Source organism: Falco punctatus (assembly GCF_963210335.1).
Source record: "Falco punctatus genome assembly, chromosome: Z".
NCBI lineage: Eukaryota > Metazoa > Chordata > Aves > Falconiformes > Falconidae > Falco > Falco punctatus.
The window spans coordinates 78155945-78180880 of record NC_137586.1 but is presented as its reverse complement, the minus strand read 5'-3'; the positions used below and the strand labels follow the sequence as shown (position 1 = coordinate 78180880).

Genomic DNA, 24936 nt, shown 5'->3' with positions numbered 1-24936 from the left:
ATGGAAACTGTTCTATGGTTTTTTATCACCTTGTTGCCCTCCTTTTAAGTCTTTTCTGCTTTTTCTTCTATATACAACTGAATTATATGCACATATAGGATATAGTTTAGTGAAATAGTATCAATACTATAAAAAGAGACACATAGGGATTACTAGTGAAATCAGGGACAAGTTTGCAATACTTACAGTTAAATTAATATCCCATCTTCTAATGACACAAATACATTGTAGAGCTATTTCTATTCAAAATTAATTGTAACAAAAAAATCAGCATGTCATTCAAACGTCAAGGTTAAATTCAGTGTTGATGCAGTATGTCTTGAACACTGAATCTCATTCTTCTCTTATGCATTTGTATACAAAGCTATTTTCTGCAAAATAACGTGACCACTTGGGAACTCTTAGGAACAAAAAAAAGGCGGTATTAGAGAATTTCACTTTACCAGTGATGAACCTGAGAAGTGCCCATATGAATTCTAAGCCAGCTAGTACGTTAATTAAAGCATTTTTCAAGCAACGTAGAGCAAAAGACACACGTTCAATAAAGCACTTGATCATAGCACCTGAGTTTCTCCTAAATACTTAAATTCAGTAGCAATGTACCTGCCTTTATCTTACTGCTTAAAAAGATTTGCCTTCATCTCTAAAAATGAAGCAGCATGAGAAATAAGGCTGTGCTAGATATCAATGACCTGTGTATACCCGCTAACTTGTGGTTTTATAGCAAGTTTCAACCGTGGTACTTTCCTCAAAGCTGTAGCTCTTGAAACCATTAAATACAGTGTTTCCAATTTCCCTGGTTATAGCCTGGAAGGATTTAAAATCTCAGAAGGCATAAGAAAATATGTATATGAATGAATCCCACAACTTTTAACATAATTTTTGTGAATTCTTTTAAAAAAAAAATTGAGAGTGACATCTTACATTTTTTTAATAGTTTGGCATTCACCACATCTCAAAAAATTGAATGGCTAATTCTGATCATTTCAACCCACCCAGGGATGTGACACAGTAAAGTGTGGTGCAGAAATCCCTGCATCATAGGTGAGCTGGCTGTGGATGTTCAAGAATAGCTACATTACGACAGTGTTGCTCTCAGATTAATTAGCCTCACTACTCATTGTACAGAGCCACATGGCTAAACTGCTTCTGAGACTCATGATGGAATCCTTGGAAAGCAACCTGATGACTGTCGTCTTCAGTGATTACAGTGGGGATTTCTCCCTCAGCAGGAACCAAGGGTTTAAAACCCTTTTAATCAATTTTACTATAAAATACCTTCCCAATACATTAAATATCATTCCCTTGCCCCTATTTATAAGGCTTAATTTCATATAGGAGAGATCTACAATATCATTTTACAAGGGACACAAGAAAGTGATGTCAGGGATTTCATCCAATAAAGCTATATGAGGAAGAAAATCAAAAAAAGTGTAATATTAAACTTAAAATCAAACTACAACCTGCATACGAACAATAAAACCTTTTCATAAATGGAACTAACATTTTGTTAAAAACTGAAAAGAAATAGCCTAATAAAGCAACAGAAACTCAGCTGCTGATAGTCACTGTGTGTAGGGATATTTCAAGGTATAAATTTTCAAAGCAGTGCACAGGGAGTTACATACATAAATTCCATTAACAATAATGCGTTCCTCAGCTCTCAGCAATATTAACTTTTAAGTGATGCTATAACTATTATAACAATCTTGCATTTATGACAGCGTTCATCTGCACACTATCTCCTAAACAGTGCTTGTATATAAACTATATTATTCCTTCACTTGTATTTAGTAATGATATATTCAATTTTTATGGACATCTGCTCACAGTTTTCTCAAACTGCATGTTGGTGTATGTTTTTTAATGTAACTGCTAGGTTTAAATAATTAGTATCACTGGATATAATCACTAATTTCCTCATACTGTAAGAGGCAACTTAGTATTTCTGCATAGCAGATGTAATACACAATATTACACAGAACTAAATTATTACAAACAGTGCCAGCAGTTTTCTATACACAGTACTTAAGATAATTATAAAAAATCATCTTCATTACTGCATGCTAGCATTTTTTTAAGAGTTTAATTTGGATAGGTTACAAGATACATTCAAATCACACAGATACAATTACTGCAAACCCAAGAAGCTATAAAACGTTCCCAACCAAATCCCTTTAACCCTGTTAATGTCTGTTTCTTGTTAATCTAAGGCAAACACTGTTTGTAGCGTGCATTTGTTATGGAATATGAAAAAAAAGAAAGGAAATCCCTTAACAGTTGTTATTGATTCCAGCATTTACTGACTGAAAGTTAAGTGCTGTTTACAAAACAGAACAGATGCAGATGCTGACAAAAAGGTAAACAATTGTTGCATGGCTTACTGCCAGATTCTAAGCCAATATATTAAACTCCAAGTGAAGCACATTTCCCCTATAGATTGCACTTATTGCCACTTCATTTCCTATGTGCTCTGTCTCTCTATTGCTGTGCCCGGCACTAAGCTATTTTCAGTTCTTTGGTGACCCCTGAGGCCTAGTGCTACCTCACATAGCCATTAGTGAAGGGAATTGCATGTGTCTGACATGGCCTGAAACCAATTATTTGATATTTTCTTCAGAATGATGCCCAACTCTGTTGGGAATGAGCAATCATGAAATAATTTACCTCCTGATTTAATTTTTTCCTCCACAAATTAGTTGTAGCCTGAGCTAGCTATACACAGCTGCCTGTGACATATCTCTGTCTTATCAAGATTCTACTTGAAATGATGAAAAAGGGAAGGGGGGGAGGAGAGTTAAATAGAATAGGTTGAGGAATCCTGCTTTAAAAAGGCGTTGACAAGTTTATCAGATATACTGATCACATGTGCTCTCTGCTGATTGAAACTGACAGACCCATAAAGAACTATCAGTGTAGCAGAGGAAACCACATGGACGCAAACTGTTATCCCAGTGTTTAAGGTTTTTTAAACACCTGTCTTGCTCTGCAGCTCACTGTTAGTTCCAGTGAAACCCAGGAGTGCCAGGAGAATCTGATAAAGCAGCTTATGCAGACAGACTACATGTTGGCTTATTTTTGTCCCTTTTTTAAAAAAAAATTGGTCACAGATCTAAAGATAGCAACCTTTTTTTTTAATTACACATCACCATTAACTTGTGGCTTTGGTAAGTGCTTATATACTATACATCCATACTGTGCACGTGTCAAAAAACCACAGTGAAGTAAGGGATCTCAACTTATGTATAAACATGGTAAGCATGTATAAATTTGCATATATTTAATCAAGAGAATGTGTCTGTCATAGAAAGAGATATGTCACTGCCAGCTATTAAACCACCCCAGTGAAGGATACGCTAACCTTCTGAAAGAGATTCGCTATATGCGAGATTTTAATCAAATCTGCTCCCTAATGTCTTCCCACTTCAATGAGATCAGTTTTCATCCCATTGTGAAGGTTGATTCCATATCAGGTTGCTAAATGTTTGCCTCCAAATGCCTAAGTTGTTTGTTAACACTGAGTGCATAGGCCTGTCAAAATTAAATCTTTACTTGAAATCATGTTCACTGACCAACTGATGAAAGGTTAGACCAGTGCTGGAAACACAGGTTGGAGAGCAGGAACATCTGATCATGTACTGACACCAAACTCAACGTAGTAGTCTCGAGCAAATCATCTCACCAATCTAACTGCTTGACAGCACACAGCTACTTGACAACTCTGTTGAAGAAATTCCAGACACCCCTTCATGTGCTTTGAGGACCAAGTGCCCTGTAATAATGTTTAATAAAACTACTTTATACATAGATACCTATCTTAGCTTGCTCTTAAACCAGAGACTCAACTTGCTCCTTAATTTTCAAAAACACAGATCCGCTAAGAAATTACAGGATATTCTGATTATACACTGTGACTTCTGGTAGACAATGACATTTTAAAGAATTCAAATGTAAACAAATTAACCAGTCTCTGAATTAAAACTAATTAATGATGGGTCCATTTAAGGAATTTAGCAGCTGGTATCCAATCATTTTCTGATAATTATCATAATAATGAAAAAACAGACATTCTTTAAATTCCCCTTTAATTAAAATGGTCATAAAAGTTGTAGATATACTGTATTTGCAGTTGTTTATAGCATTTGGGGGGAGTAGGGGTTAGGTGTTATTCTAGAAATGACCATTTGTTCTGAAGTAGTGACTATAAGCAGAGTCCTCCTCAGAAAACTGCAAGAATTACCCTATGACAAAATGCTATGCTTTGTAATATTTCTCAGTAGACCTGAAAGCATATTCTGGGCCTCGCCAATGGCAGAAACTGGTTCCACACACATTTTTTGAATTTTATGGCCTAAACTGCGGGCTGAGGAAGTCACTGCATTCCCTGAAGTCTTCACACACATGGCACAGAAAACACCAAAGCCCAGTGTTTGAAGAAAGTGTAAAAACTGAGGCAGCCTGTAGCAAACTGGAGATTGCACCTATTCTGAAACACAGGAGTCCTTGAAGAACTCCAAGTTGATTACCTTCTTCAGTCTTTGCTGAAAGAGAAATGAAGTACCGCCAGGTCTGTCAAACTTTCTCATGAATTCTAACTTCAATAGGACTTGCATCTTTCCCTGTAGACCATTTAAAACACTTGGATGATAAAAGACAATTGTAATTTCTATTTGAAAACAGTAATCAATGTGTTTATTATAATCTGATTTCAATTCCTTTAATGTCTGCAAACATAAAAATGTCTGCTAGCTTTGTTTCTATCCTCTGCATTTACACACTTACAGTGGAATGGTTGGTGTCTCCACAGATCAGTTCATTACATCAGACCCATTCCATTAAAATTAGATTGTTAGGAACTTTCAACCAATCAGGAATTTCTATCAAGTGTTCATCATTCCTTTGTGTAGTCTACGCATGATATTATGTATTTCCTTAAATAATAGATTAAAGTGCCTCTGTCACTTTTGCTTCTCCTACTCCTTGGAATTCCCAAGATAGAGGCAGATAGTGACAGCTTTTGTTCTAATAAGAGAAAACACTCAAAAAATTACATATAAAGCTGGAGTCAATACTTATATTTCTGCTTCCTACCTCTTTATATTTCAAAACCCCAGCTACGCAAAGTCACCACAAAGTTCTCATGATTACTTTTACGAGGAATATAAAAATCAGAACTAAGTCTAGGTGTACAGAAAAAAGGCAGACACTGCCCTTTAAAAACTTCTAGAGAAATTAGTTTGGAAATCCATAACCTTTCAACAAATATTTTGGAGAAAGGCTAGAATACAAATGAAGGATTAATCATACGTCAGCATGGATATACATATATCTATAGGTTCCTACTCACTGAGCTGAGACAACACTCTTAAAACACCTCTTTATAGCTGAGCTGATAGTAGTGTATGTAACAGAATATCTAATTTGTGCATTACAGAAATTTATGGACTTTACTAGCACATGAACAGCAAATCAGTATGCCACCCATTATACTTAAATACAAGGATTTGGATCTCAGCCAGAGGATGATCAGTGCATGATGCTACTGAGGAAAAGGAAGCTCTTCTTGAAAGCATGAGAGCAGTAACAGATCCAATTCCAGAGAGCCTGCAATGTTTAGTGGTACTAAAAACCTCCAGAGCGCTAACTGCTAAATTTCAAACTAGAAAGTTAGACTGTGTTATAACCACCCTTAATCCCTCTAGATCAGACAGCAATATCTCCATTGTCCTGCTATATTCCGTGAATGTAGTGAACAGCACTATAAAATGACTGACAGCTTTGTTTTTCAAAACCTCTGTGGGTACAGCAGCCCCTTGATTGAAGACAGAGGGTTTTAAAAAATTTCTAAGCCTAAGGCACAATAGAAAGGGGATTCATGTTCTAACATAGCATGTAACATCCATCTTGTGGATGTGACACACCCTCAATTTAAACACATATAATTTTTCACCAAAATGACCTATTGTGACTAAAATAATTTTGCCTTTTAAAAATTAGATTTCCTTTCTGGATACACATTTTGTGACAGAAGAGGTTCCCTGTCCTGACAAAAATCACAGCCAGGACCATCTAATTAACTTGTGACTATATGACAGTAGATGCATATACTGAAAAGACTCCTACAAGAACTTTCCAATCAATACTGCGGGAGCCTCTCTAAAAGAGATTTTTGAAGTCTTGTCTTAACTGCCATAGTTCTACATACTTTTCTCCACACAGGTCTTTACTCTGAAGTAAAAGAGAGCCTAGCTTACTAATTCTTTCTCAGATTTTCACATTTTTTATTACTAAACAGAATACTACAGTATATAAAACTCAAATTGACCTCTGACCACTCACAAGCTATCAGACTGGAAAGTAGATCACTTCCACCTTTTAAACTTGGGAGAAGAATGCATTAATTAGAGGGCACAGTGAATTAAATGCTCTCTTCATGCTGAGGAAAAAGACGCAGGTGTGCTGAGAGAGCAAAAGTAAGAAAGTAAGTTGTTGTTTGCTAATTGTGGACATTTTGAAAGCAAATAAAATACCAATAATGGAAACTTTTCAACCTCTACAGAATTCAGAAAACTGATTCAAGTTCCTATTGGAAAAGATGAAGCGGAAGAACTTCTTCAGGGCACAACAGTCTAAAAAAAATGTAACCCAAGAAAGCAGCAAGAATTTGATGTTTCAAAATATACAAATAATTTGAAAAGCAAACTTAGTGATTACTTATCTTATTAAATAAACAACATGGTAATAAAATTTCAGAATGGGCACCTTTTCAGTATGACAAAAAGTCAAGAACAAGATTTTACTGCCCGTCTTCATGTTATGGTCTTAGTAAGTAATTTCAAGCAACTGCTCTAAAAAGAAGGAATGTATTCAGGCATGCTAACAGCTTTGAAATTCTGTCAGTTCAACTGACATTTCAGTAACTTAGATACTGTTATCTTACCCCCTGCTATAAGCCTAAGAAGTAACAAGCTTAATGCTTTTGTAATCTTTATAAAAATGGCATTCTCCCACTAGAAAAACATTTGTGGTCCTAGGGTATTACGCTCATATGGCCTTTAAAAAAGTACCTCTTTTTTATTAAAACTCCAGCTCTGTATGTTCAAACAGATGGTTTTATTTTCTCCTCAGTACTACTCATATTTCCATTTAATATAATTGTGCAGTAGAAATCAAATACAATACTTGCAAGGATAAGAAATAAGTAATACGTGACAAAGAGGCTATGAAACACATTATTTCCTATATTAAAGGCAAAGACATTTATTTTGTTTCCCCTGAGTAATAGGATCTTGTCTTGGCTGTCAACATTTTATAGGCTTCTCAAGGAACAAAGACAACTGCAGAAATCTGCATCATATCTGTATGTCCACAGGTTTTCAATTTTAACTTTCTATTATAAATTCCCACCAACACTATTTGCTCCATTATTTTAAATAGGTGAGAATTAAACCTATTGAATAACTCAATACCGATTGGCTCATAATACAAAATCAGGCATCTTTGGTATTTATAAAGTAAAAAAACCCTAATGATTTTTACTCAATCCGTAGGTAGTATCCATGCCATTTTTGCTGATGTCCTCATGTTCTCTGTGAAGGTTATTATATGCGTAAAAGAGAAGTGCTATAGTTTCACTTGATCTGCTACTTCCCCATCTTTCATGGATGGAAACTAGAATTTTACACTCCAGCTGTGTAAGACATGGGGAAGACTGTGCCATGCATCACCACATAGGGTGCAGCTCAAGGATTCAGTGGTTGCAAAGCCTGTTTGCATACAAGTACCATTCTTTCCAGCAGCTGCTCCATACCTTGCTTTACACAGGCCCCTAAAGCCCTGTTCCTATGAAAGCTGTATTACCAGGCACTCTGCAGTGATAGAGGAGAAATGGAAGAGAGAAGGAGATGCCAAGCAGGCAGAAATATAATAGAAACACATCAGCTACAGCCATCAAGTAGAAACAGAAACAGCACCTCCCATCGATCAGAAGGGTTGCGTGGCTGTTGTAGGCTGGCCTGGTGGAGTAAAAAAAGAGAAAGACATGCAAGGAAGCAAGTAGGGTGAAGTTCCAGTTTCTGTTATCATTCCTCTATTTTTGTATTTATAATGTCTGAAAGTCACTAAAACAGGTATGTAGGTCTTGAAATATTTTAAAGCTTAAATTAATAAAAATACACCCTTGAAATAAACCCCCATAATTAAGTTTTAAAATTTTATATTTCTAAAACGTTTGGCCCTTAACAACACATTATAGATATAACTGAAAACTTGCTTGTATTAATGCCAGGATCTGAGCAATATAATGAACTTGAACTGCTGAGGCAAGATGTGATACTGGATATTATAATCTGTAATCCATGTGGTCCACTTTACATCAGAATGTCCTACCGGCACTTCAGAAAGACACAATAGGATTTTGTAGGCCAGAACAGTAGTAAACCAACTGACAGAGAAACTTCCCCTCTTCCTCCTAATACTTCTAAAAGCATAAGGGACAACAGATAAGAAAACATGATGGAAAAGCGATCGTAACTACAACATAAATATTGTAAATTATCAGCTATAGTTCTTTACCTGGACAGAAATCTCAAAAAAGGTGTAAAGATATAAATATTAATTAAATGAAAACATGTCTGGAATTAACTTTAATTTCCAGATATAAATTAAATTATACTAAAGAAGTTGAGTCCTAATTATGCCCAGACACGAAAACCTGTTTTTTCATCATTCTAAAATTTGAGTCACTAGACCAGGAGGTATCAATACTATTTTAGCTGTATTTTTGATAGATCAGATGAAGATCATAGACGATTTCTTGTAGGCAATAATTGCAGCTCAAGAGATCACAAACTGACTGAATTAAAATTAAATGGGAGGATAAAAGCAACCCTGAAACCTAAGGTTCTTTATTTCAAGGGGCAGAAATTATAAACTAGGGGAAACAGCCATGTGCACATGAATGCAGAAGAGAAAACAAATTTAAGTCAAATGTGCAAAACCCAAAACTCACGTTTCAAGTGAGCTGGACAGCACACTGCTGGAAATACATAAGGATAAGTGACTTCAAAATAAGATTTACCTTACCAAGTACTTTCATTTAAGGTCCCAAACTTACTTTCATTCAAACAAATTACTGCAAGGCCTGTTTCTCTTCTCATTTTCAACTCTACTGCACAAATGCAGCTCCTCTAAACAATATTAAGTCCTTCTGTTCAAGTTTAGATATATGCCACATTGAAATTAGGTGTGCCATGAACACAATATATTCTTGGGAACTCATGAATATTTAAAGATAATGAATTTAAAATATCATAATTAAAATCACAGTTTGCATTTGAATATATCTTTAGAATAGAATGGAAGTTGGTCATATTCTGGAGAAACAAAAGACAAAGGAAGCCTGCTGAACACATAATTAAGAGGATGGTATACTGGGGTAAAAGTACAAAATATGAGTATTAAAATAGATCAGTGAAGGTGACTTAATTAGTAGCTAAAAATATACTTAGTCAAATATGCATCACTTCAGTTTAACTGCACTTTGCAGTAATACTTTCTTAAAAACAATAAACTATTGATTTTGAAGAACTACATATTGCCTAAAAGTTTAAAAACAAATTTCACTGAAGATTGTAAAAGTTATTAATTATATAATAAAAGTATATTTCATTAGCAAATGCCATTAGATTTGAGAGTCTATTTAAGGGTCTCTGGCAAGTTTGTGATTAAATGAAAATATTAAGTCAATGAATTTGAATGTCACAAAAAATAAAATTCAGAGCTCTAATCTCATTTTAGTTTTAACCACAGGAAATTAAAAAATAGGCTAATTAGTCTACACATGTATTCACACTCTCTCTCTCTCTCTGTATATATATGTAATTATATAAATAAAACCAAAGAAAACCTTCCACTAATATATAAAATGTGTATAATTTCATGGGGTTTAAGGTTTTTATTGGCTAATGTCTTACCACTTTTAGACGAAGAAACAGCTACTCTTATAAGAGATGAAGGATTAAGATAGGTTAGTAATGCCTGATTAAACTAGATTAACATTTTTGTAAATAAAGGAACACAAAAAAGGTTCAAAAGGTAAAAGTACAATCCACATTTAATAGACTTACCGCAAATAATTTCTGAGAAATATGACACTGGAAATTGAAGCAAAAAATCATAAGATATAAGCTGAAAAACAGCTGTCTGCATGATTCTTTCCATGCTAAATATGTTAACAGATATATATATAAAGTACGTTTTAAAATGCTTTAACATTTAAATAAACTTTCGCAAGACACATATGATTAATATGATACAAAGGCTGAAACATCTTACAACATTCCATCAAAAAAGTATTTGGGGGGCAGGGGAAACATTCTCCAAATATTGTTTTAGCAGGTTGGAAACATAGGTGATGTGCTGAGAGTACACAGAAAAATTATGATCACTGTAGATAAAAACCTACTACAATAACGTAGCCCAAACACTAATGGCTGAATCCTGCACTGTTAATTGTAAGGAGTCACAGATTTAACTGGACACAGGATCATGTTACAACATAAACCCACCTCCCTCCACTAGAGCTGGCAACCAAAGAAGCCAAGTTCCAAAGAATTTGCCTCTTTTCACATACCATTTTGTCAGCTTCCCTCTCAAACCATGCTCATCCTCAATCCTGATAAGCAGATACAATTTCATTACAGTACTTGACAAATAACTGTTCTAATACAGTGTGAAAACAAAAATGTTAATTCCTTACTTCACAAATAGAATGTTGTCTATGAAATATTTTAAAGACTTATAACTCTGTTAAAGCTTGTTATAGACAACCTATATTTTCCTGACAGAAGTAGGTCATCTATATAATGTTTTCTGAGGTTCTAGCATTATTTCATTATTTTCTTTCATTTTTTTCCTCTCCTATATAGTAGGATCAATTAGAGCAGCTCTTACGAAAAAAGACACAAAACCCAACAAACCAAAAACCATATTTCCCCGAGGGTGGACAAAGTAAACAGGAAAACTTTTTTCACCTCTGGGATAAGAGTCCCAATTGAACGCCCTAGATTAAATTACTTTGCTGTTCTGAAATGTGCTGGTTCCCAGAGGGCAGAGGGAACGTGCATCAAAAAATAAGAAGCACATAGGTGTTAACTGCCTTACAGCCAAGAAAAAAAGTTTCTTTCCCTTTCTCCCCTTCCCTCCATACTCCAGTATGCTTCTTTGGTTTTTTTTAATACTCAGCAAACCAGGTATTACTGTCAAGGCAACCTACTAAAGCCATCTTTTAACCTAACGTATGTATAAATACAGATTTCCACTCTCAATTATGGGAGGGCAGCAAAGGTATCAGAATTTAATAGGAATTCCATGCAGGAAAAGTCACTTGACACTAGGAATTTGGCTACCATTATAAATATCCCAAAACGGTTATTCTGTAGGGCTTTTTTCCCAGAATAGTTATTTCAGTGTGAACTGCCTTGTGAACACTTTAATTCCAATGGAAAAGTGCCTTTTTCTGACTTTGTGTGGTATAAAACCAGTATATGCAAGTGTTTAGAAGAGAATAATCTCTTCGAAGAAAATTTTTTCATGTATAAGCTCACATACAATAAACTATTCAGTTATGATTGTTTTGGTGTAAATTTTGCTTGTACTGATGAATAAAACCAAAGAACAGGCTATGACACGTCAACAAAATGAAAAAAATAATCCTACGTAACTTCACAGCTCTGACACCCCGTTTTGCTCTAGCCTGCTGACTTCACTGTTGTTGCTTTATCCTTTGCCTGCCTGCAGTCTGTAACCACAGACTGTCTAGAACAGTCTGATATGCCGAAAACTAGTAAGAGAGACTGAAGGTGAATCAATGCTTGCCTCCCATACCAACCCTTTTGACGTAAAATAATATGAAGTATTATACAGTGATGAAGATATGAAGAGGTCTGCCTGTATGAAGGAAGTAATTTTAAGTATTACATAATATTAACAAACATGGCTTCTAAACACATTTTCTGGGTGCTAAGGGGACAGCTGCTGCACATGCAAATCTGATCTTTAATACATTTTGAATCAAAAATCTTCCGCGGGATTTATGAAATACAGACATTTTTAGTTTTCTAAAACTAACTGCAGCAACTGTTTTAAAAGTTGCAAGCAAGTCCCAAGATTTATGTTGTATACCTTAATCTTCCTCTGTTCTTCTGAATAGACAACAGAACTGTGCACTGAAAATCTGTCTGGATAGATGCGCTGGCACAAAAACATGTAAAGACATATCCTGTGGCAAAGAAAATTTAGGCAGAGGAATTGCTGTCTTAATGAATTGAAGGACTGTTTTCCTTCTTGTAAAGCAAGCAGTTAATGCGTGGGTTTTTTAGACAAGCCACCCTTACAGTCACTTTAATTTCTAGGTCTTAGATGGCAAATGGAAGTAACAACTTTCCCACCTTTGTGAGCTGTTTGGAGACTGAAAGAAAAATTAAGTTACAAACTTCCAGTTCCCTACCAGTCATTTTTTTGTCAATGAATCCTTTCACTGATTCCCATCTCACCATGTAATTCAAAGATACATTTCTTGTCATTTACTTCACAACTCAACATCACTCTGTCATGACTTCTCCTTGTTTCCTACCAACATTCCACCCCACTAATACATCAGCTTTACATTGAACTTCTCATCCTTTCAAATTATTTGTCTGCATGCCTTTTCCCTTACCTTACCTTTCATGTGTTCTACATATTCCTCCGTATTTCAGCTCCTGTTGAAAAATTCTTTCTGCATTTCTTCCAGTGGAATTTCTAGTTGACTTATATTAACATGTATATTGATTTTAAAACTCACCAGAGTATAATTTTCTTCTGCACAGACCTGGCAAATCACCTCACTACCTCATCCTTTGTGTATGTTGTACAGCCCAAAGATCTACTTTCTGTTTCTGTATTTTTCACGTGATTCTAAACTTTTAGTATTTTCTGTCTGCAAACTACTTCACCTTTATGGAAGGCTATGTTTTAAACAAACAGCTCTTGCATAGAGGAGCTGTGTTCAAAACTCTGCTTTGAAAAAGCAATTACATACAATCATGCAATTATGTTATGAAAGTTTCCATTTTGTGCAATTTTTTTCTAAAGCTCTGCTTCTTCGCTTTGGAAATCAGCATGTCAGACTCACCAAATGTAAAAAGAAAGTACAGAAAATACCCCATTTCCTTGGAACAAGAAGAAACGGCTAGGTAGCATTAACTCTAACTCACCAACCATACTTTCACAGTCCTAGAAAACGTTTCTTTTTTTTTTTTTTTTTTTTTTTTTTTTTTAATTAGAATCTGAATAGTGATCTTTTGGTTCAGCTCTGATGTATGAATCTGTGTCTATTTCATGGCCACATTATTGTACAGACCTTCCTATACTCTCCATTAAACTTCTGACAATTCAAAAACAGTGGAGGTAGAAGACTGAAGAGTTTGTGGTATTTTTAAAATCTGGATTAAACAGTTCTTATTCTATTATGTATTTCAGCAGTTGGAACAAGTTAGACTAAAAAAACCCCAACTAAGACACGACACTGTTATCCACTGAATTAAAATGGGGTTTCTACATACATAAGCGTAAGATACTCTCCCTTAGTTTAAACCTTTTTAATCACAATTCTGAGACAGTCTATAATTTAACTGCAGTAATATGGCTAAAACATAAAGCTGTAATTAATAATCTCAGGCCTCTCTCTTCACAGGAAATAATCAAGCATATTGGAAAAAAAGCAGTATAACTCAAATAATATCTAACTACAATAACATAAAATAAGGCTACTAACCCACAGCATGAACTGTTCCTCTATGCTTCTTTGAAATCTTGTTTGCCTTAACTATATGTAGAGCATTTTCTTTGAACTGCAGCTCACAAAGTCTTTCAAGGAGAACTGTCATTTCTTCGGTGATGGTATCCAGATAAGTTTCATTAATAAACTTCAATGATGAAGAAAGATCAATAGTTCCACTTAGTATATACAAATCCTCTTTTATCATTGTGCACAACGTGGGTATAGAACTTTGGTAACCATGAACAACCTTATCAAAATTTGTTTCACCACAACTAGACAAAATACAGTTCTGTAGAAGATCACTAACCAGTTTATTCTGCATATTTTGATACTTTACTAAGACTTCCGATTCAGGATAAAGAAACAAAAGTTGCTGTATGCACTGAGTTTTAAACTCCATTTGTTGTTGTAAAGCATTAGGATTTGTTTCTTCTTGACTTTGCAGCCTATTTACTAGAAATCGTCGAAGATGCAATCTCACATCATCCCAGAGAGATTTCACATCCATAGCTGAATCATCCTCAATAGCATGAAGGGAAGATGTTAAATCAAAAGACGTCCCACTTGGAGTACAGGGAAATGAGACACCACATTGACTAGAGAGATCCAGCAGGAAGTGAAGTATCATTTCTTCTTGATTTTGCTCATTCTTCAGCAAGCTTTGCTAACAAAGGTAAATCAGACAGTATTTTAGAAAGGTTTTGTTAATTCTGGTTCATAAAATGAACAGCTTCATGCTACGGTACCAACTTTTTCCAATGCTAGTTATCTTACCAGCAAGTAAGAGACTTAGACAAATTGCTACATAAACAGAAATAACAAAGCCTGTTTTCCCAAGGATTTATGCTCCAATCCATCTCCTTGTCTACCTGCTCCAGTAATTCACATTCCTCTTCCCATCTTTCCCACATCCTCAACCTCTTTCCTCAGTTCTAATCCACAATTCAAAGGAAAGGTTTGGAAAGCTCGTTAGGTAAGCCTTTGCAGCCTGATTGTTGTGGTCCACACACCTCTTTTAAAGAAAATGGTATGAAAAATTACTGAAGAATTACAGATAATGGCAGGTTCTGCTCATAGAACCAAGACAGGAATTTATAAAATGAAACATTGTTGCTTTCAATGTTGTGGCTCAGCAGGCAACCAACAAAAAGACCATTCCAAGGATGAAATAACCTCCCCAGGACCCCCTTAAAGAACTAAAATGGAAAACTTGGTAAGAATTGAACAGGCTTAGATCACACAGGGCAGAAGAATAAGCAGCTGCGTGCCCTGTCAAACCAAGATGCAGACTGATACATGTATAGCGACCTCTAAATACATCTCAGCTATGTGAGCTGAAGCAGAAGGCGGCAGGCAGTTAACAAAGCAGGTGAAACCACACAGATGCATGCGCTCTTCCTACTTCATCTGAGCCTAAAGAGCTCTCTCTTGGTCCAGGGCCAAGATCTCTGACCTTAGAGCTGCTTCAAGTTCAAGAGGCCACACAGCAGATAGCAGGTCCTTTTGTCACAGCTCAATGCTCTCTACTTGGCCCGAATGACACAAATCTAAACAGCACTCTGCACTTTCCTTAATATGTATGAGATGAATCATTTGCATGAACAAGGCATGTCCAATATATGAGTAGAAGACAAGTCCCATGGTCACTGGACACCAAAATCTCCTTCTCTCAGACAAAAAAAATCTTGTCTGTTATAAACCCATTTCCCAAATCCTCAACATTTTCCCTTCTGCAGGCTGGCTTTGGCCACAGTCCTAGGCCCATCAACTTTTTATTTATAAAGACCTGCTCTTGATCTTCCAGCTACAAACAGCTGGCTACAGATTCCCTCCCCCTCCCCAGTCACAGGAAAACTGAGTGAAGCTGGTGGTACTCTTCTTTTTCTGGGTTTCAGGAACCAAGCAGGCAAGCTTTATGTGAATCAGGATTTAGAAGCCCACTCAATTGGTCCCCCGCCTCCTGTCACTTCTCTCCAACAGAGGAAAGCGTTGTGGCAAATGACAAAAGGGTAGTTCTTTTCACTTACGTGCTTTATCTGGGTCTCCTAGCTACACCCCATCCTACAAAGCAAGGCTGGTAAAGACACTGTTGGCAACTTTTTGCCTTCAGAAGTACCAATTTATTAAACCTACAGTATCAGAGGAAACAATTTTATTTCTTTTCCCATTTTGAAAGAGAGAAATAAATTAAATTTGAATATGGTATTGCATAAATATAATAATTTCCAAATATAAAGTTCAATTTTTCAACTGTAACAAGCTTTAATCAATAAATAATTTATAAAACTATAAAAAAGATCAAATTTAAAACAAAAACTTCAGTGGGTTGTTTCCCCCCCCTCCATTCTTTTAAGTCACAAAAATATTCAGCATCAGAACTCCTTTTTTCTGGGTGACTCAAAACTTTTGCATTCTTATGAGAGAAAACAAGAGTTTAATCTTCCTGTTGCCCTCTACTCTGGAGTGCTTCCTGATGAAAATTAAAAAATTAAATGCTTGCACCACAGTAGCCAATTCTAAACAAAAGACAGAGAGCATCACTGCCTGCCATAAAGGAAAGTCTTAAAAATAACAGACTTACTATTTTTCTTCCAGTTTACATCTTTATTTCAGAATGTTTCCTATGAATCTTTTTACTTACAAGCAGGAAATACATGTGGAAGACAGAATAATAAGGGGAATTATCAGCCAAATATCATCCTATAAAAGCATGTGCATGTGATAGAAATACCTGTAACTACTTCAAATTTTAAATCATACATATCAATATGCATATACATAAGGCAGATTTTATTTTCTTTTATTATCTGCTGAGTATTCTATAATGTTTTGTGGCCACAAAAAGAATGTGTTTCAGTGTGTAAACTGAAACCCTATTCACTAACTGATGTGTTGCAGAGCTGAGTCTCCATAGGTAGACTCCTGAAATTTAAAGGTTACTTTTTTTTATGAATCACGCTCAAATACTAAATTCTGAAATTAACAGAGCAAGAGAAGCTGTCAAAACAGTGAATGTAACTGATGCCTTTAGATGATGAACCCGAACTGCCTTCCAAGCAATTTCCTCTGCTATTTTTTAAGGTTAAGCAGAAACATTTTTATTCATGAAAGCCGGTAAGAATCCCAAGTATTGTTTCAAGCCCTTTGCAACTTAAACTAAAGCATTAAAAATAGGGAGCTTGCAGATGCCATCTTAGACTTAGTGTTACTCAGAAAAAGAGCCCCTGAAGTGAACTTTGAAGCTCTGAAAACAGTGTCATCAAGTCTCTTTGAACACTGCCTCTATTGACATAGGCTTTTCTATTTAAAAATTAACCTGTAAAAACACTTCAAAAGATGATGCCAAAACTATTCAAGAGAAAAAGATCCAAATTAGTATCCAAAGGTTTTAGAGAAGCATGGAAAGTTCTCTTATAAGCATAGAAATTTAGTGACAATAATATACAGGAAAACATCTGCAGTCTATCAACTGGACTACTACCTACTAGAGCCTACTACATATTAAATAAATTAATAAATGCAGCAAGATTAAGATTTTGTGGGGAAAAAAGATTTTGTCATTAGTTTAGCAGGGACAGAATTTAATGAAGATGTGTTCATGTATATATTCAGCTTTTAGATATTCATAATTACAAAACAGTACACATAATGATGGCATTTCACATAACGAACATTTCAGGCTTCATGAAGAACCTCTCAGTATTCCCATGAGAGTTCAGAAGTGCAGAAGAACAGCACGCTAACAACAAACCTAAATACAGCACCGCAGCCAAAGCACATACAGAACTTTGCACTATTTTTTAGATTGTTCCAGCAGCTTAAAAGATAAAAAAAATCCCTAACAATATAAACACCCATAATAAGGGACAACAATGAACAGGGATATTGTTCTGAAGTAGATGAAGTAGAATTACTGTTACTGAAGATGTATTATATGATATTTAACTAAAAACTTGCAGGTGAGAAATTAAGCCAACTGAGTAGTTAGATCAATGGACAGAGATACACATTTAAGAAAGGTCACATCATAGTCTCATTAATGGTGAATATTATTGAAAATATTTTACTGCAGACCTGTTTATGGTGCTAAAGATTATCTACTGTGAGTGTAACTTTTTCCAGATGGATTTTCTATGCTAATATATATACACTTTTCATTTGTAGTCTCATCTACACAGCAGGCTGGATTATCTAAGAAGCCATGAGCCTGGAAACAGTGATGTCCAAGTTCCTGAGCTCCACAGACGTTTTCCTGATAAACTGTGCAGAACTGAGACTTTAAGGCTTCTCACACTTTGCGATCTGTTTAGCAGCCTGCCAGAGCCATTCTCAAGGCTTAACTTGACTCTACAGCCCACAGCCAGACTGTCATGCAGTCAGTAACCTCCTGGGAAGCCAAAGAGCTAGAAAGCACATTTTTGCAAGATACAGCCAAAGTATTCCAGAGATGGGGACATTTTGGTGTTTCCCAAACAAATGCCGCCACCTGGTGTTCAGGTATATGGTCTGAATAGATCCTGAAGGAAGAAAGCAGGGAATGGACACAAGTCATCATTGCCGTGCTCTCTTCTGAGCGGGTATAAGTAAGGCTCTAACTGGACTAAAAATAGTAACAAAAAACTTCCTAAGACAGCATTTGTGGGATTCTCATTTGGTCTAGATCAAGTAGCATGCAGCAGTCTCTGACACCCTTGAGTGTGATGATTAATAGCAACATTCATACTGATCACCTGTATTAGAAGGGGACAAAAAAATCACTTCTTCACCACATGAACATGAAAGACCTGGTGTTTCTAGAGGTGACTTCCTCATTTGACACAGCTTAATCCAGTGGATTCAAGGGTGATGAAGATCAACAACCAGTTTTAAGAGTTAAAAAACAGAAGAGTTTTGATGAACCTTGATCTCTAGGCAGGAGATAGTCCCGAAGGAGAAAATACTCCATTTCTCCACAGCAGTTTTCCTCTATTGATCCAGTCAATCTTAGCTTAAAGCTGTTCATGGCGTATGATTAAACCATGACATGGAAGTGACAAAGAACAACCCACTGGATACTGTTTATTTGTTTCGACACTCATATATGTGTACAACATATAAACACACACATACATAATTTATATACAAACTTGCAGGTTGTCATTTATTGAGGTATCATCCTTCACACAGTTCAATTTTCCAGACTTCCATTTCCACAGAAACATTCTAGGGATAACCTTTAATATCAATTTGGGATAAAAATGCCTTCTAAAATGATGGAATTTCTCATTGAAGTGAAATTTGATTTTTGGCTATGTCTAACTGTACAACTTGCTAGGACAATGGATGTAGCTCCCACATTTCTAGTTAGAAAAAGTAGATAGCAAGTTAATGACTAAATAATGCATAAAGGACAATAATCTGTATTAGATGAGTTAAACTCACACTGAAACAACGAAGAACAAGCAGTAACAGTAACAGCCTGGGTATAGACAGTAACTGCAGATGGTTTTTACCAACGTATTTCTAAAACAGCCCTAGCAGTACTGAGCATGCGGTAATATCAGTGAAAAGACATGGTCCCAAGTTTGTCTATTTAAGGCATGATCAAAAGGAACATAACTCCCCGCTGTGGACATCAAAACAGTACTAAGCCTTATAAATAAAATTTCTGAACTATCCTCACCACACTGAAGACTGAAATGAGAAAACTAATTAACCTCAAAACACAACCCAAGCCCCCCCAGCATATAACCAACTTCCTCAAACATTAAAGTCTTTAGTAAACAATTTTTACCAGGGTCCTAAGGAACTCCATCAGCTCTCCGTGGTGTGTAGAAGAAGGCCTGAGAGAACTAAAATTGCAGTTGTTTAGCCACTGAAGGCAGTCAGTTGTGCTCTGTAGTATTTCATCGGTACATATTTCATTTACTTCTGATTGCAGGTCTTTAAGACACTGTTCTATGCTAAAAAACAAACAAACCAACAACAACAAAAAAATCATAGGGTCGTTTTTTTATGACTTGGAAACAGAAAGCATTTCATATATTTCATATTTCAAAAAGAAAAACTACTTCAAATTAATGTAACACTAGTCCTTCTTCACGGATTAAATTACTCTCACAAAATAAGGCCTGAATTTGCAGGATTAGCATTTAAATACAGTGGAGCTAGGGCTAAAATAAATTTCCTTTAGGCCAGACTGCCATCCTCAGTAAAAGTAAGTACTGCCCTGCTTCTCAAACAACCTTGTACTTTTTTAATAAAGTAGTTAGTGAATAACATCATCCAGCCTAAGGTCTGGCCCTTGGTGCTTAATTAGCTAAAGCAGAGAATATAAACTGAATCAACTACCATATTCAAAGGTGAATGTGTCATTTTGCTCCTTTAGCAATCAGCAGTTGTTTTATAATACATAACATATATTAATGACTCCATAAAGACCCACTGACATCACAGAAAATGCTGAAAAGAATTTTAAGAGTCAGTTATGCTGAGAGAGTGGATCTTTTCTTTTTGTTTTTGTTATTAGAATATGTGAAAGAAAACAGGAGTTTGCTTCCAGTGAGCTGATCCACTCCTTAACGTTCATCTAGAAGCATAATCCTGTTCATGAAATCAAATGTGACTGGTATGGTTATTACAGGGATTTCAGTTGCAAATAGCACAAGAACAACTGGATATCCTAAATTATTTTATTTCTATTTGTGTGGACAATTATGTGGAAAAAAAAAGAAAAAAAGAAAAATCCACAATCTAATTCTCTATCTTTTCCTACAAAAACACCTTTTCAGTATTTCAGAACTATATTTTTTTTAAAAAAAAGTAATGCTTAATATTTTATATAGTTTCAGTTAGAAAAACAGTATTGACTAGATGTAGGCAGATCTAGGTTTAATACAAACAGAACCAACGATAAGACTGATGCCAGCTTTGGTTTATTGAAGTGCAAAGTGATTCTCGCTACTATCTGAATTATATTTTGGAGTATATTAGTTATTCCATTTATATTCTTAAAGCTGATAAGGGATGCAAGGTTTAGCACAAATTAAAACTTAGTTCTTTCTATCTCTGCAGAGTTACAGGATTAGATGACACTCAGCTCTTTACAGGTACTTCCAGTGTCACATACTTTTGATCTTTGATATTACTTTCTGTTTTCACGACATCAACCAAACAACAAACTTGCCTATTAAACTGCCACTTGTCTCTATTTTATAGAGAGCAAGTATGGCTGTTTTTCTTTAACTGCTCTCTAACATTTTCAAACTTGACTAGCTTTGTCAAAAGAAGACAAAAGAAGATGAGAAAAGAGGTCAGGAAGAGAAGAAAAGGAGAACGAGAGGAGAGGGAAAAAAAGAAACTGGAAAACAAATTAAATCCTTACATATATTACAAGCCATGACAAAACCAGCAAATTAAAGACCTCCAGTTTTCAAATCAAAAAGGAAAGAAAAAAATTGGGGTTTTTTTTCTGCGTAACTTCTCTGTGTAAAATGATTCATTTTCCAAGAAATGTCATCTTTTTCGAGGAAAATATTTTTCTTAAAATACAATCTACTTTGAACATTTTTTTTTAAAAAAAGCTTAAACACTACCCCATATCAATTTGTAACAACAAATCAGAGATGAAAGGCCACTTTGCATATCACCCATTGACTACACTTCATCATTTAATTCTGCCCGCAGTACTGTTCTCAGGATGTGGAAGTTTTTATTTGATTTTCTACTGGGTTTTCTCCTTTATTGAGTGATTTGCATTTTATTCTTTTACAGATGTTATGCAATGTACCCTGAATTCCTATTAGCTGCCTCATTCTAATCAACAGCAATAAAGTAAATCAGTGTCATCCATACCTTTGGGAACTGAGTCTGTTAGTTTGAATTGACTTTTTTTAAAAAGTGGGAAAAAATAAGCTAACGGTCACACTAAATTAAGTTCAGAGATAAACAGTAGTCTGCATTTTATTTTAGTTATGCAACAAGCACAAAAGGGAAGCCTATTTTTTCTGAGAATGCTGTCAAGACTTATGATCTGTGATAGGTTCAATTTGTACCTTTTGTTTCTTTAAAATACAGTATTAAATAATAACAAGCTGAATATGAAAACCACATCAACTACAATTATAGAATGCAAGGACAATCGTAAGAATGCAAGTGCAGAAGTGTAGCATTTTGAATGTCAGAAAAACAACTCCATAAATGGTTTCCAAAACTATGACTATAAACTTCTAAAAAAAATTTCATCAAAATAAGTACATCATTTTGAACAGCTTATTTTCCCCTATTTAATTGTATTCATGATATGGGTATATTTGTTTTATACTTAAAAGACATAAGGTAAACCATTTAAAGTCTATCTACTCTATCAAAATGAAGTCACCACATTTTACAGCTGCATTATATTCAGAAACCCAATTCAGTAGCTACAATTAATGCTAAAATACGTAAAAACTTTTAAAACTTAGGAATACACAGGTGGCCTATAAAACACTTCCATAAAATTGGTGCTGAAGACTTTCCTGGGCATGACTGAGTTCAAAATGAGTGCACTGAAACAAGTATCTTTCCATCATCAAAGAACCTTATCAGGAGCACAAAGCACCTCCACAAAAAACAATCACTCTCAGCCTGTGGCCCACTTAGGTTCCAGATGGGATAGCCCAGCCATGAATACCAATTCTAAACCCGACAAAAGATTGGCATGGATATTTTTAACTTGTGAAACCTGCTCTCAGGACTATGAAACTAATGCCTTGTTCATACACCTTGACTCCTGGGACACTATCAAAGGATTTTATTGTGGTGTGCTGATGTGTCTCATTCAAACATACCCAATAAATTACAGCATTGTGCATTGTAAAAGGGACTACTGTTGTTACTCTGTGCCGATCTGCTTCAATTACAAACCAGTTTTTACACTCATCTTTGATATATGAATCTGTGTAGCCAATAGGCTACAAACTAAATAGGCTACAGCCTTCTCAAGGCCAGATATTTTGGTAATTTGTCCCAACACTGATAAGAGGATTAGGTGGATAAATTTCAGTTGTACCTCCCTGTAGGTATAAATCATGATAGGTCTGTTCATTTTATTTAATCCTTTTATCTCAATAAAATAAACACTGAATTAGGACTAAAACTGGTTTTGATTGAATAAAAATATTTCCATCCTGTTTTCTTACAGTATACTGTAGGTAATCATGGTCTCAAAACCACTGTTATTTCTTTTAAGATTTTTGTCAACACTTAATATTACAAGAATGCGGTTAATTATAGGTACTTAATCCTTTACATTAGTTACTTCATCAAATTAAATATTCAGGAACTTGGTTACCTCTGAAAAAACCCCAACATTTTAATGTGTATTATCTGGGTTTAGAAAGCAATTGTTTTAAATAAAATACTTCTGCCAAATAGGATTAAAATTATTCTCACCATGTAGGTTAGTATTTACAACTTTATAATTTCTTATCAGTGTAGGGAGAACAAGATTCTGATTCCCTTTTTTAGAAACAAAATTTGCTGCAGCTTTAAAAACCATAAACAAAACATGATTTTGATGTGAAAACTGTGCTTAATGTATTGAATGAGTTTGATTCTTAAAAGTATAATTACAAAGAGCCATATAAAGCGCTACATTCCCTTTTTCCCCAAAAAATAAACCTTTTTTGATTAACTGCAAATATATTTTATTAAGTTCAGTGCAGTAAATAAGCTCCTTTTTTTGAACAAATTGAGGCATCAACCCAGATGATGTCAACTGACAGTACACATGTATGATGGAGTGTAAATTGTCTTAAAATCATGTGCAGTCAATGGAAAAATACAACCGTGAGTGTGCGCCACCCTCTCTAAATCAGGAATACAAGATCTGGAGTACAACGAGGAAATCAGACATAGCTCAGTACTTGATGCTTTTTCCCTGTTTACTATTTTTAATTGGTTCTGTGCTCCATGTGTATGCTGTTGGGTTTTTTTTAAAACATCCTCTGAAACACTAAACCTTAATGATAAGGTCAGGCAAACAATTCATGTTTTAGGGGCTCAAGTACCAATGCTGAGACATTGCTGAACCTAACCAGCATGTGCTGAATTCTTCTGTTGGAAATTAGCTTATTTGAACTATATTAGAAGAGTCGTTCCTGGTCAGATGGAAGGTCTCCAGGTCTCTGACAGTGGTCATTAGGAGATGCTAAGGAATAATAATAATTATAAAAATAAAATAAAATAAAAAAAATTAAACAGTTAAGATTTCTCAGAAGATACTGTCTCTAGCAGTTTGTGACACAAGAATTTCAACCAGTGTTGTACTATTTAACAGCCCTCAATTAATTTTTCTTCCACAGATGATTTTACTTTTCTTTGAACCTCTGGAACTGTTCAGGCGTAAACAGAAAAAAAATAGTCACCAAACTACTAAACAAGGAGTGGAATGTAAAAGCTCAAAGAAAAAATTAACCTTCCTCTGGAGCAAAGAAACCTGATAGTTATGCTCCTAACGATTTTTGTAAAATTGACTGATTTTTCAAGAAAAAATCTTTAGTCCCACACAAGGAGTATCTTGAGCCTTTGTGGGCACATAAATGCTTGCAGTTAGTACTACTGGTATACCATTATGCCCGTGAAAATGTTTTCACTGAAACAGCTTCCCCTTTTTACAGGTGAGGTATTTGTTGGGGTTTTTTACAAACAAAGCAAAGTTCTTTTATGTTATCTGTGTCCACAATGGAGTTTTTCTGGAATAGCATGTTGATACCATTTGGTAAGTATTCCCACTGTAGACAGTCTCAATTTGAGAACTCCTAGGTGCTCTTATTTATGAAGTTAATGACAGTTTTTAGGAATAACCTAATCATGTGGAGAGACTGCTTTTTATGGGGCTGCATCAATGGACAAACAGTTACAAACCATGATGTATAATGGAACTGATAGTGTAAGCACTGTCATACTGATACACCATTATTTTGAAAAGCACAGTATCAAAATGAGGGTTGCTGTCTCTATATATCATTTTCCATTGCCTAAGATTACTATGAGTAAGCTGAAGGATGATCTTCTAACTCCTTTCAATTTCTAACAAGCACTGTTTCAATTTATTTCATATAGCATATGGAGCAGCCATAAAATGACAATGA

The 24936-nt window shown here is 35.2% G+C and overlaps 1 protein-coding gene across 3 annotated transcripts in view; it reads right to left on the bottom strand.

Annotated features, from left to right (window-relative positions):
- Positions 1–24936, bottom strand: part of KIAA0825 — a 255441-nt gene that overhangs the window by 190383 nt on the left and 40122 nt on the right. For all 3 annotated transcript variants that reach the window (XM_080372342.1, XM_080372341.1, XM_080372340.1), the window contains 2 exons: positions 19596–19764; positions 13817–14486 (listed from right to left, as the gene is read on the bottom strand). In XM_080372342.1, the coding sequence (XP_080228468.1) occupies positions 13817–14486; positions 19596–19764 (839 nt within the window). The remainder of the gene's footprint in view (positions 1–13816; positions 14487–19595; positions 19765–24936) is intronic.